This window comes from Rana temporaria, chromosome 12 (genome assembly GCF_905171775.1).
Source record: "Rana temporaria chromosome 12, aRanTem1.1, whole genome shotgun sequence".
Classification (NCBI taxonomy): domain Eukaryota; kingdom Metazoa; phylum Chordata; class Amphibia; order Anura; family Ranidae; genus Rana; species Rana temporaria.
This window is the reverse complement of record NC_053500.1, coordinates 7,861,088-7,879,584: the sequence shown is the minus strand read 5'-3', so window position 1 is coordinate 7,879,584 and position 18,497 is coordinate 7,861,088. Positions and strand designations below refer to the sequence as shown.

General features: G+C 44.2%; 1 protein-coding gene across 1 annotated transcript in view; it reads left to right on the top strand.

Annotated features, from left to right (window-relative positions):
• The first annotated feature begins 1,672 nt into the window (after positions 1 to 1,672).
• CBLN4 (cerebellin 4 precursor) overlaps positions 1,673 to 18,497 on the top strand; it is a 50,264-nt gene continuing 33,439 nt past the window's right edge. The window contains exon 1 of the mRNA XM_040329781.1: positions 1,673 to 2,435. Within this exon, the coding sequence (XP_040185715.1) occupies positions 2,127 to 2,435 (309 nt within the window). The 5' untranslated portion in view covers positions 1,673 to 2,126. The remainder of the gene's footprint in view (positions 2,436 to 18,497) is intronic.

Here is an 18,497-nt window from a genome sequence, read left to right as displayed (position 1 = left end):
TAAGAGAGAATAAAAGGAGAGGAAGAAGGAGAGAAATAAGAAAAAAGTGATACAGGAGGGAAATAAAATGCAGTAGAGGCAGGAGAGAGATAGAGAGAAGAAAGAGAGAGAGGGGGAGAGAGAAAGCAGGAGGGTGAAGTAGAGAGAGGGAGAAAGAAGAAGGTGTGTGTGCATGAGAGAGAGAGAGAGAGAGAGAGAGAGAGAGAGAGAGAAGAGAGAAAGAAGGGGGAGAGAAAGGAGAAGAGAGAGAAAGAAGGGGGGGGGAAAGAAGGGGGAGAGAGAGAAGAAGAAAGAGAAAAAAGAAGGGGGGAGAGAAAAAGACAAAGAGAGATAAAGAAAAAGGGGGAGAGAGAAGAGAGAGAAGGAAGAAGAAGGGGGAGAGAGAAATAGAAAGGGGGGGGGAGAGAGAGGAGAGAGAGAAATAAAAAAGGAGAGAGAGAGGAAAGAAGAAGAGAACGCAGCTCTGACATGTAAAGTGAAGAGAGTGCACACAGCTGAGCTCAGACATGTAAAGTGAAGAGAGTGCACACAGATCAGACATGTAAAGTGAGGAGAGTGCATACAGATCAGACATGTAAAGTGAAGAGAGTGCACACAGATCAGACATGTAAAGTGAAGAGAGTGCATACAGATCAGACATGTAAAGTGAAGAGAGTGCACACAGATCAGACATGTAAAGTGAAGAGAGTGCACACAGCTCAGACATGTAAAGTGAAGAGAGTGCATACAGATCAGACATGTAAAATGAAGAGAGTGCACACAGATCACACATGTAAAGTGAGGAGAGTGCACACAGATCAGACATGTAAAGTGAAGAGAGTGCACACGGATCAGACATGTAAAGTGAGGAGAGTGCACACGGATCAGACATGTAAAGTGAAGAGAGTGCACACAGCTCAGACATGTAAAGTGAAGAGAGTGCATACAGATCAGACATGTAAAATGAAGAGAGTGCACACAGATCACACATGTAAAGTGAGGAGAGTGCACACAGATCAGACATGTAAAGTGAAGAGAGTGCACACAGATCAGACATGTAAAGTGAGGAGAGTGCACAGGGATCAGACATGTAAAGTGAAGAGAGTGCACACAGATCAGACATGTAACGTGAAGAGAGTGCACACGGATCAGACATGTAAAGTGAGGAGAGTGCACACAGATCACACATGTAAAGAGAGGAGAGTGCACACAGATCAGACATGTAAAGTGAGGAGAGTGCACACAGATCAGACATGTAAAGTGAGGAGAGTGCACACAGATCAGACATGTAAAGTGAGGAGAGTGCACACAGATCAGACATGTAAAGTGAGGAGAGTGCACACAGATCAGACATGTAAAGTGAGGAGAGTGCACACAGATCAGACATGTAAAGTGAAGAGAGTGCACACAGATCAGACATGTAAAGTGAAGTGAGTGCACACAGATCAGACATGTAAAGTGCAATCACCTGCAGCAGCCTCTAATGTTTCATTGCTCTGGCTGCAGTACATTACATTGAGATCTGATTCTTTGTATTCCCTGCACTTTGCCCCTGATTATTGCCCCCCTTGTAAGGCTGATTTTGTCATATGCCCCCCATAAGTGAGTGTTATAATCTCCTAGTAAGAGAGTGATATATGCCCCCCCCTCCTCTTGCTGTATGGAGCCTGCAGGGTGAGGGCTGTACTAAGTCTATTATGACATAAGGCTTTGGGGAATTGGAGCTTGGAGAAGGCATTGCCATGAAGGCAGAGGCAGGATGTGAGCTCCTGGCAGCACAAAGACGAGGCTACCTCTGGAATCAATAGACGGCTCAGGATGATGTGATAGAGGAGAGGGGGGCACACAACAACCATGGCATCGCCTAGCATTAAGCTGCAACTGCTGCTGCATGAGCCTTCCCATCAATAATTCACTTTTCTTGGTGCCTTTTCCCTTCTGGATGCAGAGTTTGGGGATCCAGGATTAAGGAGACTTTTGTTTTTGGAAGAGGACGGGACAGAATAAAACCAGGAAGACTTTTTTTGTTGGGGGTTTTGGAGGCAGGGGTTAATTTTTTTATTTTTATTTTGGAAAGTGAATCCATTTTTTATTTTAATTTCTTTTTTTTTTGCGCTGACAGAGGTTGAGGAGACAGAGCCGACACCATGGTGGTGCTGAAAGCGGTGCGCGCCTATGCGGAGCTCTCCAAGGTGCTGATCCCACTCTGCTGGGCTCTGCTCGTCGGCTCCTCGCCTTGCCTAGCCCAGAACGACACCGAGCCCATCGTCCTGGAGGGCAAGTGCCTGGTGGTGTGCGATTCCAACCCGGCCACTGACTCCAAGGGATCTTCCTCTTCCCCTCTTGGGATATCTGTCAGGGCAGCCAACTCCAAGGTTGCCTTCTCAGCTGTGAGGAGTACCAACCATGAGCCTTCTGAGATGAGCAACAAAACTAGGATAATCTATTTCGACCAGGTATGTGTGCCTCCTATTCCTAATTCATGTTCATGTATCTCATAAAGATGATTTTTTTTTTGGGGGGGGGGGGGGAGCACATAGATTTTGTTTTAAGTGCAGGACAGTGACCAGATCTGCAGCTTTTCCTCCAGAAGTGTCAGCTTACCCTAGAGGTCCACTAAAGTAGCCAGTTACATGCAAGTCTAGGACCTTTAGCTGGTTGGTCAGAGATAGATCACTTTAGCCAGCTTGGACATCTATTACAGTATATACAATGGGGCTTAGTCCATATTGGTACCATACAACCACTAAGTTATGCAAGGTGCATGCAAGTAGGCTCTATATTGTTGATTTGGTATAAAAATAACACTAAAGTAGCCAGCTACATGTAAGTCTAGGACCTTTTACTGGTTGGTCAGATATATCAATTTGACGCAGTTGGCCAGCTTGGACTTCAATTACAATATAATCTCTGGGGTTTAGTCCATATTGGTACCACACAACCACTAAGGTATGCTAGGTGCATGCAAGTAGGTTCTATTTTACGGATTTGGTATACATAAACCACTAAAGTAGCCAGTTACATGTAAGTCTAGGACCTTTAGCCTGTTGGTCAGAGATATATCACTTTAGCCAGCTTGGACATCTATTACAATATATGCAATGGGGTTTAGTCCATATTGGTACCATACGACCTCTAAGGTTAGCTAGGTGCATGCAAGTAGGTTTTATATTGTTGATTTGGTATACAAATAACACTAAAGTAGCCAGCTACATGTAAGTCTATGACCTTTTTCTGGTTGGTCAGAGATAGATCACTTTGACGCAGTTGGCCAGCTTGGACATCTATTACAATATATTCAATGGGGTTTAGTCCATATTGGTACCACACAACCACTAATGTATGCTAGGTGCAAGTAAGCAGTTCTATTTTGTTGATTTGGTATACAAAAACCACTAAAGTAGCCAGCTCAATGTAAGTCTAGGACCGAGGTCTAGGAGTCAGAGATAGATCACTTTGATGCAATTGGCAAGCTTGAACATCTCTACAATATATGCAATGGGTTTAGCCCATGTAAGTATAGATCACTTTGGGGGGGGGGGGGGTTGGTCAGCTTGAAGATCTATTGCAATATATCTATATATAATATGAGTTTACACCGTATGGGCATTATATGATCACTGAGGTACCTTAGGTGCTCATAAGTATTTTTTATTTTGGTGATTTGGTATGCAAAGACCATAGATAGATCAAACTTGAACATCTCTACAATAGAGTTTAGTCCATGTAGGTGCAGATCTCTTAGAGGCAGTTGGCCAGCTTGGACATCTATCACAATATATGCAATGGGTTAGTCCATATTGGTACCATACAACCACTAAGGTTAGCTAGGTGCATGTAAGTAGGTTCTATTTTGTTGATTTGGTATACAAAAACCACTAAAGTAGCCAGCTACATGTAAGTCTAGGACCTTTTGCTGGATGGATAGAGACTAGTCAGATAGACAGATCACTTTGATGCAGTTGGCAAGCTTGAACATCTCTACAATATATGCAATGGGTTTAGCCCATTTAAGTATGGATCATGTTGGGGCGAGTTTAACAGCTTGACCATCTATTGCAATATATATGATGGGTTTTTACACCCTATCGGCCCTATATGACCACTAAAGGTACCCTAGGTGCTCATAAGTATTTTTTATTTTGGTGATTCGGTATGCAAGGACCATAGATAGATCAAGCTCTACGATGTCGTTTAGCCCATGTAGGTGTAGATCACTTAGAGGCAGTTGGCTAGCTGGAATACAATATGTGCAATGAGTTTAGTCCATATTGGTACCATGCAACCACTAAGGTATGCTAGGTGCATGTAAGTATTTTCTATTTTGGTGATTTGGTATGCAAGGACCATAGACAGGTCAGTCTTAGACATCTCTACAATATAGTTTAGCCCATGTAGGTGCAGATCACTTAGAGGCAGTTGGCTAGTACATCTAGGTGCTCATACGTATTTTCTATTTTGTTGATTTGATATACAACAATGGTCCACAAACTGTGTCCTGGGGGGCCAGGACCCTTTTCTTGCTTTTATCTGGCCTCTGGGGCACTATTTTGTATCTACTGATACCAACAATGGGACATAATTGAAGGGGCACCAATGAAGGGGCAGAATTCCTACCAGTAGCACCAACAATGGAGCACAATTCCTCCCACTGACACAGATGGGGCACTATTCGTTCCACTGACACCAATGATGGGACACTATTCCTCCCACTGACAACAAAGATGGGGCACTATTTCTCCCAATGACATCAAAGATGGGGCAATATTCATTCCACTGATACCAAAAGATGGGGCACAATTCCTCCCACTGACACCAAGGATGGGACACTATTTATTCCACTGATACCAAAGATGGTGCATTGTTTATTTCCAATGATGTCAGGACCTTATCTACCTTCAATGGCCACATCCCCCCCCCCCCATGTCTGAAGGACAGCAAGCTGGCCCTTTGGTTATAAAGTTTGGAGACCCCTGCTAAACAAGATCACTTTGATGCAGTTGGAGAGCTTGGACATTTCTGCAATACATCCAATGAGTTTAACCCATGCAAGTATAGATCACTTTGGGGGAGTTGGTCAGCTTGAACCTATATTACAATATATGAAATGAGTTGACACCCTATTGCCACTATATGATCACTAAGGTATGCCAAGTGCTCATAGGTATTGTTTTATTTTGTTGATATAAGGGGCCATAGATAGGTCACTTTTATACAACCGGCAAGCTTCTTGGATGTCTATATAGTTAAGCCCATGTAGCTGTAGATCACTGGGAGGCAGTTGGCTAGCTACCCATTACAATACATTCAATGTGTTTAGTCCATATCGGTACTATACAACCACTAAGGTATACATGTAATACTAGGTGCATCTCAGTATTTTCTATTTTGTTGATTTGGTACACAGGAACCAGTGATAGATCACTTTGATGCAGTTGACCTGCGCTTAGCCCCTACTGGTACTATATGACCACTCAGGTATGCTAGCTGCAGGCACGTATGTAAGGACCAGAGACCGAACATAGCGATGCAGTTAGCCAGCTTGAACATCCATTACAAAAAAATGCAATGAGTTTAGTACATATTGGTACTATATGACCACTCAGGTATGCTAGCTACATGTACGTGCTTTCTGTTGATTCGGTATGAAATTACCAGAAATCGACCCCTTTACTCCAGCTTGAACACCTATGACAATATATGGAACGAGTTTAGTCCATATTGGCACTATACAACCACTCAGGTATGCCAGGTGCACCCAAGTCCTTTCTATTTTGCTGATTCAGTATGAAATGACCAGAGATAGATAGATCACTTTAAAGGCAGTTGGTCAGCTTGACCACCTATTACAATACATGCAATGTGTTTGTCCCATATTGGCACTATATGACCCCTCAGGTATGCTATATTGTACATATTTTTCATTTTGCTGATATGGAATTGACAGAGATAGAAGCAGTTAGCCAGGGTGAACATGTATTGCAATACATGTCATGAGTTTACACGCTATAGTAGACTAGGTGGAAATATTTTTCCATTTTGACATGGCTTGAATGTAGGCAATGGTAATTACTCATATTGAAACTATAGTACCACTGAGGTGTGCTGGATGTATGCAAGTATTTTCCATTTTGCTGGTTGAGGATGGAAGGAGCAGAGATGAGATCACCCAGGTTAAAGCCTTCGTTAAAATATTTGCAATTCAATTACATAATATTGGCACTATATGAGTAGAAGTATTTTCCATTTGGCTGACTCTGTGTGCAAGATAAATCACTCATGAACCCGTATGTAATTTGTATACACCACATTGTCACTATATGACTATGAAAAGTACACTAGGTGCATGGGAATATTTTAAATTTTTCTGGCTGAGTATGGAAGGATCGGAGATAAGTCACTTTGATGCCCCTCTTCATTGCAATAAAGGGAATTTGTTTTCACCATCTTAACACTATGGGGCAGATCCACAAAGAGAGTACGCCGGCGTATCTAGTGATACGCCGGCGTACTTTCAAATTTCCCGCGTCGTATCTTTGTTTTGAATCCTCAAAACAAGATACGACGGCATCTGGGTTAGATCCGACAGGCGTACGTCTTCGGGTCTTAGATGCAATTCTTCGCCGTCCGCTGGGTGGCGTTCCCGTCGTATTCCGCGTCGAGTATGCAAATTATCTATTTCCGACCATCCACGAACGTACGATCGGCCGTTGCATTCTTTTACGTTGTTTCCGTTCGGCTTTTTTCAGCGTATAGTTAAAGCTGCTATTTGGTGGCGTACGCAATGTTAAGTATGGCCGTCGTTCCCGCGTCGAATTTGAAAATTGAAATTGAAATTTTATTTTGTTTGCGTAAGTCGTCCGTGAATGGGGCTGGACGTAATTTACGTCCACGTCAAAACAATGACGTCCTTGCGACGTCATTTAGCGCAATGCACGGCGAGAAATTTAGGGACAGCGCATGCGCAGTTCGTTCGGCGCGGGGACGCGCTTCATTTAAATGAAACACGCCCCCTACTAGCCGATTTGAATTACGCGCCGTGACGCCGCGAGAGATACACTACGCCGCCATAACTTACGGCGCAAATTCTTTGTGGATTCAAAGATTAAAAAAGTACATTTCAGCGGCGTAGCGTATCTCACATGCGCTGCGCCCATGCAATTGTACGAGGATCTGCCCCTATATGTCCAGTAATGTACACCAGGTGCATGGAAGTATTTCCCATTCTGCTGGCTGAGTATGAAAGGACCAGAGATATTGCACCAGTATTACAATAAAGGGAATTTGTTTTCACCATATTGGCACTATGGGGTTGGTTTACTAAAGGCAAATAGACTTTGCACTTTGAAAAAGGGCGGTTGCCCTCTGCAAGTGCAGCTGCTCCAGAGCTTAGCAAAATGAGCAGAAGCTCTGATGACTTCCATCCAATCATGTGCAAGCAACATTTTTTTTTTAATTTTCCTTGCACGTGATTGGGTATCCTTTTGCAAAGTGAGCCTTACCTCATTTAATAAGCTCTGGAGCAACTGTACTTGCAGAGTGCAAAGTCTATTTGACTCTAGTAAATCAACCCCTAGATCATTGTTTCTCAACTCCAGTGCTCAAGGCGCCCCAACAGGTCATGTTTTCAGGATTTCCCTCAGATGAAATGGCTGTGGTGATTACTAAGGCAGTCAAACTAATCAAATCACCTGTGCAAAATAATGGAAAGCCTGAAAACATGACCTGTTGGGGCGCCTTGAGGACTGGAGTTGAGAAACTCTGCCCTAGATGACCAGTAATGTACACCAGGAGCATGGAAGTATTTCCCATTCTGCTGGTTGATTAGGGACTGGTCAGAGAAGTACCATATTTCCCCGAAAATATGCCCGGGTCTTATATTAATTTTGGCAACAAAAGACACAGTAGGGCTTATTTTCGGGGTAGGTCTTACCATGTAATATGCTGTCTTCTCCCCCCCTCTCTCTCCCTGCCCGTCAGGAATCTCCAGTGTGAACCGAGTTAAAATGCTTGTAAAATCCTATAATCCACTCTATTACAGTAGTATATATATATATATATATATATAGAGAATGTACAATGTGTGTGTTTCTGTAATATATTTGGGCCAAATACCTTCGTTATAGTGCCGCTCTGCGCTTCTGTGACCCGCCGGAGCTCTCTCCCCTTCAATTATATTACAGACACACACACGTTGTACATTATATAATACTGTAATAGAGTGGATTGTAGGATTTTACAAGCATTTTAAACTAGGGCTTATTTTCAGGGTAGGGCTTCTATTGCAGCCCTCCTGGAAAATAGCGCTAGGTCTTATTTTTGGGGGGGAAACACGGTATAAGAGTACTAAAGTACACTAGGTACATGCAAGTATTTTCCATTTTACTGACTGAGTATTGTACCTGTATTACAATATATGCCTCGTACACACGACCTGCCGGGAAAACTGCCATGACAGCTTTTGGCTGGGAAAACCGGCCATGTGTATGCTCCATCGCGGTTTTCCCAACGAGAAAACTGCTGGGAAAAACATGTTTTCTGTTTTCCCGCGGGGATTCCAGGTGGACTTTTTCCCGTCGGGAAAACCGGACGTTTGGGGAAAAAAAAGCGCATGCTCAGAATCAAGTATGAGACAGGTGCCATTTTTTAAATTGGTCGTGAAAAACAGTCGTGTGTACAGTAGGCTCCAGAGCATTTTTCTCGATGCGAAAAATGCCCGTAAAAAATTTAGAACCTGCTCTATTTTATTTCTTCGTTTTTCACGTCGTCCTTTTTCACGTCGTGAAAAACGGTCGTGTGTATGCTTTTCCGAGGGAAAAAAAAAAAGCGCATGCTCATAATCAAGTATGAGACGGGTGCCATTTTTTAAATTGGTCATGAAAAACGGTCGTGTGTAGGCTCCAGAGCATTTTTCTTGACGCAAAAAATGCCCGTTAAAAATTTAGAACCTGCTCTATTTTTTTTCTTAGTTTTTCACGTCGTGAAAAACGGTCGTGTGTGTGTTTTTCCGACTGGGAAAAAAAACGCGCATGCTCAGAAGCATGTTATGAGACGGGAGCGCTCGTTCTGGTAAAAACTAGTGTTCAGAATGAAGATATCACATTCGTCGCGCTGTAACGGACTGAAAAGCACAAAGACTGAAAAGCGCGAATCTTCTCTCACCAAACTTTTACTAACATATGGATCAGCAAAAGCAGCCCAAAGGGTGGCGCCGTTTGAATGGAACTTCCCCTTTATCGTGCCGTCGTACGTGGTGTACGTCACCGCGCTTTGGACGGTGCGGTATTTGGCCTGAACGTGTGTATGCAAGGTAGGCTTGAGAGGAATCCCGTCAGGGAAAAACTTTGTTTTTTTTCCTGCCTGTGTACAAGGCAACAGGCTTTCTCCCTGGTGTGGAGTGTCGTGCTCGCCCCCTCCCTTGGGCTACAGGAGAGTCAGGACGCTCTCTACGTTGCAGATAGAGAAAGGAGCTGTGTGTTAGTGGGCATCCTGACTCGCCTGTAGTACAAGGGAGGGGGCAAGCAAGACACTCCACACCAGGGAGAAAGCCTTGCATTACTGTGTGGAGTTACAGACAGAAGAACAGGAAGTGAGGATTTCTCAGAAGAAATAAGGACATTTAAAAGCAAAATGGAAGGATGAGGTAAGTGAAGGAGGACTGCACTAAAGTAAAGGAAGCTATTTAGGAAGAAAAAAATTACCTTTACAACCCCTAAAGCTTATATTGCACTATATATATACACAAATATAAAGAAAAAAATCTTGATTCTTTGCACAATTTTGGTAGAAGGGTGTACGGCAGTGTGCAAAGGGTTAACTGAGAATCTTTAGATTCTTTGAGTGGCAGATATTTATGCTCTTTGGGTTTTTTTTACGCCATTTTTTCAGACCAGCTTTTTTTTTTGCAGATTTATGTTTTTTTTTTTATTGCCATGGAAATCAAGGAGGTGCACGCTATTGATATTTCACAAGTTCCTAGACGGCCGTGTTAAGGGGTGGAATTCCAATGCACTGCACCAAGGACACCCGAGCGCTACATCCAGCGCTCACTTCCGAAAGCGCCCACCGACTCTTAGACTCCAGGCAACGCATCTTATAAATGTTTCATCAGCTATATTCATGTTTGCGGTAATTAAGCATAGAGGTAAACATGCCAAGGAACGATCCTGTGCGCGTATTCCGCTTATGGCGCTTCCATTCATACCGTTCGTTCGCTGTGTCAGCTCATTCCGGCTGAGAAGGATTTGCAGTGATACGTTTTATAGCGTTCTACCAGATCGGCTGTGTGAATGGAGATGTGGTCTTCAAAAAAGCTTTGGGATTCGATTTATAAGAGTTTTTTTTATCTTCTTAACTTCTCATTAGGAATTAAAGTCATTGGACTGGTTCTGTTTAACTGCATTGCTTTAGAAGACTAGATTGTGGGTGGAAGTTCTTTCTCATGGGTTTTATTTTTATTGTTTTTACAGACCTTCTGTGATATGATGGACTTAAAGTGATTGTAAAGATTTGAATATAAAAAAAATAAAAAATAACAAACATGTCATACTTACCTCGTTTTGCACAGAGTGGCCCCCGAACCTCGTCTTCTGGGGTCTCTCGACGGCTGTCTCGGCTCCTCCCGCCCTCAGATTAACCCCCTTGCTTTGCCAACAAGGGGGTTACCTTGTGGGAGAGCGCTCCCGAGTCCTACATTTGTGTCCATAGACACGAATGTCAGAATCGGCCCCACCCCCCAGCGCCCGCGTCATTGGATTTGATTTGAGCCAATGGCTGTGCTGCTATCAATCTATCCAATGAAGAGCCAAGAAGACCGTGCCGAGATCCAGCGCATTCTCGACGTGGGACTTTAAAGGGCTCAGGTATGTAAACGGGGGGGGGGGTGTTAATTACTTACGGGTACCCGGGCGTGACGTCATCACATCGCACCCGGGACTCCGACGGTCATAGAGATGACTGGTGACCATCTGGTCACCAGTCATCTCTATGCTTCCCATCCGGCGCATGGCGATTATCTCTCCGGGCCCCCGATGGCACGGGAGAGCCTGGAGAAGGACCGGATGGCGGCGGGAGGGGGGATGTCCCCTCCCACCGCCTATAAGAACGATCAAACGGCGGAACCGCCGCTATGATCATTCTTATGATGCGCAGGATTACCGCTGGAACAAAATGATATCTGAATGATGCCTCTAGGTGCAGGCATCATTCAGATATCACCGCACAAAGTACAGGACGTCATATGACGTCCACCCGGGATAAGAGATCCCCTTTGTGAACGTCATGACGGTGTGCGGTATTGAAGTGGTTAAAGACACATCTTATCATCTAAGACAGTGGTTCCCAACCTCGATCCTCAAGTACCCCCAACGGGTCATGTTTTTAGGATTTTCTTCACCTTGCCCATGTTCTATAAGTCAATGCCAATTGTATTGATGTCCCAAGACATCTTGCTCTCTAGCTCTCTTTTTACCTCCATCCACACTCATCTCTAGGACCCCAGGAGGTCATTTTTCATGTTGACTCCTGCAATTCCCTCCTTACCGGCCGACCTTTACACAGGCTACCCCCCACCCCCCCCCCTCAGTCTATTATGAATGCTGCTGCTAGACTAATACACCTTACTAACCGATCTGTAACTGTTGCTTCTCTCTGCCAACCCCTTCACTGGCTTCCCCTACCCCATCATATGAAATTCAAAATACTAACCACAACATAAAAAGGCCATCCACAACATTGCCCCCAGCTACATTACCAACTTCATATGTGGATATCACCCAAATCGCCCTCTCCACTTCTCATAAGATCTCCTACTCTCTAGCTCCCTAGTTACCTCCTCCCACGCTCGCCTCCAGGACTTCTCCAGGATGGCTCCCATCCTCTAGAACTCCCTACCCCAGCATGTCTGATCATCTCCTACCCTGTCTGCCTTTAGGCAGGCCTTGAAAGCTCATTTATTCAGGGAAGCCTATCCCACCTCCACCTACAGTAAGGACTGTAATTGAACCAACTTCATTAGATATGTTACAAAGGTCCTCAGGCCTTCTGAGCCCAATGTTCTTCCAAACCCTACTTTTTTTTGTGTGTACTCATTAGCCAATAAAAGGTGTCCTGGTGCTGCTGATGGCTACATGATCTGCCCATTAGTATTGACTGTCAATGAGAAATCCTATCCTGGCCATCCATGTTAAGATCCAAGAATCACTTGTGATATTATTGTTTTAGATCTTTTTCAATGCAATTTTGATCTCCTTTGTCTTTGATCCTTCAAAAAATGTTGAAGTCGGCAAACATTTGGAAAGGTGCAGGTGCCTTTAAGCCCATTGTGTGGTGCTTTTCTCAAAGTGATTGGGCTATTGAAGTAGATATTGTTATGGATAGATGGACTTGTATCTTTCAACCCATGTAATTATGTTATAAAAGGTCTTCAGGCCTTCTAGACCCAAAGTTTTTCCAAACCCTACTTTTTTTTAGTGTACTCATTAGCCAATAAAAGGTGTCCTGGTGCTGCTGATGGCTACATGATCTGCCCATTAGTATTGACTGTTGGTGAGCAATCATGTCCTGGCCATACATGTTATGATCCCAGAATTATTTGTAATATTTTTTAGGTCTTTTACAATTCAATTTTGATCACCTTCCTCTTTGACCCTTCAAAAAATGTTGAAGTCGGCAAAGAGTTGGATCACTTGGAAGTGCCTTCAAACCCATTGTGTGGTGCTTTTCTCAAAGTGATTGGGCTATTGAAGTAGATATTGTTATGAATAGATGGACTTGCGTCTTTCAACCTAACTACGGAATTATGTTATAAAGGTCCTCGGGCCTTTTGAGCCCAATAATCTTCCAAACCCTACTTTTTTTAGTGTACTCATTAGCCAATAAAAGGTGTTCGGGTTTTGCTGATGGCTACATGATCTGCCCATTAGTATTGACTGTCGATGAGCAATCCTATCCTGGCCATACATGTTATGATCCATGAATTATTTGTAATATTATTTGTTAGGTCTTTTCCAATGCAATTTTGATCGCCTTCCTCTTTGACCCTTCAAAAAATGTTGAAGTCGGCAAAGAGTTGGATCTGTTGGATAGTGCCTTCAAGCCCATTGTGTGGTGCTTTTCCCAAAGTGATTGGGCTATTGAAGTAGATATTGTTATTTATAGATGGACTTGTGTCTTTCAACCTAACAATATAATTATGTTATAAAGGTCCTCAGGCCTTTTGAGCCCAATAATCTTCCAAACCCTGCTTTTTTTAGTGTACTCATTAGCCAATAAAAGGTGTTCTGGTTTTGCTGATGGCTACATGATCTGCCCATTAGTATTGACTGTCGATGAGCAATCCTGTCCTGGCTATACACGTTATGATCCAAGAATCATTTGTAATATTCTTTTTTAGGTGTTTTCCAATGCAATTTTGATCGTGTTCCTCTTTAACCCTTCAAAAAATGTTGAAGTCGCCAAACAGTTAGATCTGTTGGAAAGTGCCTTCAAGCCCATTGTGTGGTGCCTTTCTCAAAGTGATTGGGCTATTGAAGTAGATATTGCTATGGATAGACTTGTGTCTTTTAACCTAACTATGTAATTATGTTATAAAGGTCCTCAAGGACCTTGCAAACATTTTGGAGTCGGCAAACAGTTGCATAGCCTTTGTCTTTGACCCTTAAAAAATGTTGAAGTCGCCAAACAGTTAGATCTGTTGGAAAGTGCCTTCAAGCCCATTGTGTGGTGCTTTTCTCAAAGTGATTGGGCTATTGAAGTAGATATTGTTATGAATAGATAGACTTGTGTCTTTTAACCTAACTACGTAATTATGTTATAAAGGTCCTCAAGGACCTTGCAAAAATTTTGGAGTCAGCAAACAGTTGCATAGCCTTTGTCTTTGACCCTTCAAAAAAATGTTGAAGTCACCAAACAGTTAGATCTGTTGGAAAGTGCCTTCAAGCCCAATGTGTGGTGCTTTTCTCCAAGTGATTGGGCCATTGCTGGCGAATGAAAACTGGAGAGTGCAAAATTTGGTGCAGCTGTGCACGGCAACCAATTATCTTCCAGTTATTTTCATCAAAGCGTAACTGAACGAGCTGAAGTTAGAAGCCGATTGGCTACTATGCACAGCTGCACCAGATATTGTACTCTACATTGTACTCTCTAGTTTTAGTAAATCAATCATATTGTGTTGCTTCAGTTGACTTTGTTTGATCATCATATTGATTAGAACGATTGTATCAAAGGTCAGTCACATGAAAACCGATGGGTGCAAGGGCAGAATTAGCTTGATCCGAAGAATAGCTGACCGAGAAGACCCGTCGTCTTTCCAGTGTGCTTACAGCTGCAAAAGAGCAAAGCCATACAAAAAAAAAAGATGTCTAAAAGTAAATGAAGTCATTAATTAATTCCCTGCTGTCAGTGTTATTTAATTTTCTGAACGTGAAGAAAGCGTGTACCGTGATTTATTGGTAGGGACACAGCAGGATACGTTTCGTACTATATACTCACTCTGCGGGAAGGCAAACACGCTTGCAAGCGGCGTGGTGTCTCACAATGAGAGTTTTCTCCAAATAAGCTTTGTATGCCTATCCTACACTCTTCACGATCCTAATTTAATGAAGCCTTTGATTTGGCCACCCAGTGAACCAGCCCGAGAGCAGCGAGTCAGTTGCGTAAAGACTCGAAGAGTTAATGTGGCTCGCTGCCTGCGGTTTTCTGCTGTTCAGATTAGCGCCCCGTCATGTTTCATGGCTTAACCTCTTTGTTTCCCAAGATCTATTGGTGCAGTACGCCTATTTAAGTCCTCAGGCACAATGCCCTGTGTGCTGTGAGAACGGCGTTCAACATTGCAGCAGAGGACTAGGAGCCCGCACTTGTGCATGTATCTAGAGCTTCCATCACCCTCTATAAGATTAGTCATAGAACTATTGTCAGTTTAACTCATGCAGTATGCATGTATGATGCTTCAAAACATGACCTGGGCATCTAAGATTCAAATAAATCTGGTATTGGGGGGACAGGTATTTTAAGGGGTGTCCAAACCTCTTTTTGGACCTCAGGTGCTTGTGTTCCACTATATAAAGCAGTGACCACTCGTGATGCATATTCATAATTGTGACAACGTGCAGAGCCTCCACCTTTGATATCACTACCCGCCCACCTCAGAACGTGGACCCTCTCAATGAACAGATGGGTCAATTGCGCCTTCCCATAAAGGGTCAAAATCCACATCGATCAGTGAGGTAACCACCAGCAGTAACAAAGGCGTAGGTCTAATATTCCAAATCCTGATCTCCTTATGGCAAAATACTGGAACTCCGAACAGTTATGTTATCAGCTGACAAAGGAGGTAACACGCGCGGAACGGAAGGAATCACGTGACGTCACCCGCAGCCATCATTGTGGTTATACTGAACACAGTGGCGGTGCGTCCATAGTGGGGGCGCAGGAGCACCGCCCCCTCTCTCCTGCACCCGTCAATCTCCAACAGATAGATTCATGCATGAATCCATCTATTGTCGCCGCTTCCGCCTACTATTCCGGTGTCCAGCCCCCCGTTGAGCTCCGGCCATCTGAATTACAGCAGCGGGGTAGGGTGACCACGTGTCCCAAATTCCCCGGGACAGTCCCGCATTTTGCAGGTCTGTCCCGGGCACCTTCATTCCGGGACAATACAGTGTCCCGGAATGAAACTGACACAGCCATCCCCCAAGCCACTCTTATGCCCCCAAAAAAGGCTGCACCATCACCGCTTAACTCACTGACAGTACTTGTCCTGGCCGGGAATGCCTGGAGGAGCACAATCCCTGCCCCCTGCTTGTGATTGGAGAAATCATAAATCCCGCCTCTTGTGTCCAATCACTGTGCTGTGATTCGTTACACCACAAGCTGATTTTTGGGGAGGGGGGTGTCCCTGAATGACAGTTTGGAAAAGTGGTCACCCAACGATGGGGGTGTTTTGGAAGTTCCTATTAGAGCAATAGGCTTCCTGATTAGAGCCTATGGGCTCTAATAGGTTTCCAAGTGAAACAGCGGGCGCACTGCTGTGTGTTCTCTGTTTAAACAGAGTTGTGTTAGGGAATCGCTTCCCTAACACTGACCCGCCTCTCAGCCAATCAGGTGCACCGTGCACCTGGTCTGGTTACCGGTCACCTGATTGGCTGAAGCGACAGGCGCTAGGCGTCCAATCATAGCCTCTCTGACATGAAGAGGACGGGAGAAGACATCGAGGACTCGGAGGGAGTGTGGAGGTCGGCGCTGACCCGAAAAAGGTAAGTGACCGGGGGTGGGAGCTAAACTGGCATCATTTGATGGGGCAAACTGGTGGCAATTGATGGGCACAGTGGCTGCGTTTGATGGCACTGTGGCGGCAATTGATGGGCACAGTGGCTGCGTTTGATGGCACTGTGGCGGCAATTGATGCGCACAGTAGCTGCGTTTGATGGGCACAGTAGCTGCGTTTGAGGGGCACAGTGGCTGCAATTGATGGGTTTATTTTTTCAGTTTGTTTGCGCCCCCCCAAAAAATGTTGAGCACCAGCCGCAACTGACTGAACGCTTGTATACCTGGAACTAGGTGAAAGTGCCATGCTTGTAAGTTTTATTCTTCTTTCTTCAATGAATTTAGTTGTATACAGAGAGCACTAGATATCTCCTTGTGTTACATGATGTGCCATAACCGTTCAGAGTTCCGGTATATTGCCATAAGGAGATCAGGATTTGGAATATTAGACCTACCCCTTCATTACTGCTGGTTGTTACCTCACTTGATCGTGATCAATGTGGAATTCGACCCTTTACGGGAAGGCGTAATTGACCCTTCTGTTCAATCCGAGGGTCCACGTTCTGAGGTGAGCGGCTAGTGGTATTAAAGCTGGAGGCTCTGCACATTGTCACCGCTTTGGGGAATCTAATATATGGACTATATTCAGTTTCTCTGCCTAGTTTATTCATTGTTTTAGCGCTGCCCTATTTCTTTAATATTACTGTGCTGGGATTTGGTTTATTGACACTGAGTGTTCAGCAGCTTTATTTTATTTTTATTGGATGGTTGCGCTGATTGATTTTCTTTATATGTGTTCCACTATAACTATTAATATAGTGTAGACATCATTCATGGTGGGGTACATAATGGGGGCCTACATGGAGTGCAATTACACTATTAAGGCTTGAGCTGTTGACTCAAAAAAATGTATCTGGTTATTTTTTTGGAGGGGGGGGGGGGGGGATCAGGTATTTTTTTTAGGGGTGTCCAAACCTGTTTTGTGACCTCAGTTCCTTGAGTTCTATTACAACTATTAATATAGTGCTGACATCATCCATGGTGGGGTACAAAATGGGGGCCTGCATGGACTGCAATTACACTATTAGGCCGCGTACACATGATCGGTCAAAACCGATGAAAACGGACTGAAGGACCTTTTCAACGGTCCAAACCGATCGTGTGTGGGCCCCATCGGTCAGTTATCCTTCGGTCTAAAAATTTAGAACTTGCTTTAAAATTTCATCGATGGATGCCTAACCGATAGGTCAAAACCGACCGTTAGTACGCACGACCATCGGCTAAAAGTCCACTCATGCTCAGACTAAACGAGGGGACGGGAGCGCTCGTTCTTGTAAAACTCGCGTTTCGTAATGGAGATGGCACATTCGTCACGCTGTAACGGACTGAAAAGCACGGATCGTCTCACACAAACTTTCACTAACACGCGGTAACACGGAATCAGCAAAAGCAGAGGCAAGGGTGTCGCCAAAGGCTTTGGCCTTCCCCTTTATAGTGAAGTCGTACATGGTTTACGTGTCCGCGTTCTGAACCGATCGCTTATTTAACCTATGGTGTGTAGGCACATCAGGCCATCAGTCAGCTTGACTGATGAAACGGTCCTTCAGTCCATTCTCATCGGATGGACTGAGCGTGTGTACAGGGCTTTAAAGCTTGAGCTAGTGACTCAAAAAATGTATCTGGTTATGGGGGGGGGGGGAGGGTTATTTTTTAGGGGGTGTCCAAACCCCTTTTGGGGCCTCAACTGCTTGTTTTCCACTACAACTGTTAATATAGCACTGACACCATCCACGGTGGGGTGAGTGAGTAACTTGTATAGCGCAACAAATGCGAACTTAATCGCCTCAAGGCGCTTGGCATCCAGAGTCGTACAGGTCTTTAAGAAGAGGTGGGTCTTTAGTTTTTTCCTAAAAGCCCGATGGTTTTCTTCCAAGCGGATGGTCGTGGGTAGAGCATTCCAGAGCCGTGGTGCTTGGACTGAAAATCTATGTTCTCCCTTAGATTTGTAGCGGGATTTAGAGATTTGGAGAAGGTTTTGGTTGGTTGACCGGAGCACGCGATTGGTGACGTAGGGTTTTATTTTCTCGCTTAAGTATTGAGGAGCGTTACCCTGGGTATAGAATGGGGGTCTACATGGACTGCAATTATATTAATAAAGCTTGACCTGTTGACTTAAAAAATAAATCTGGTCATGGGGGGGGGGGGGGGGATATGTATTTTTGGGGGTGTCCAAACCCTTTTTTGGGACCTCAGTT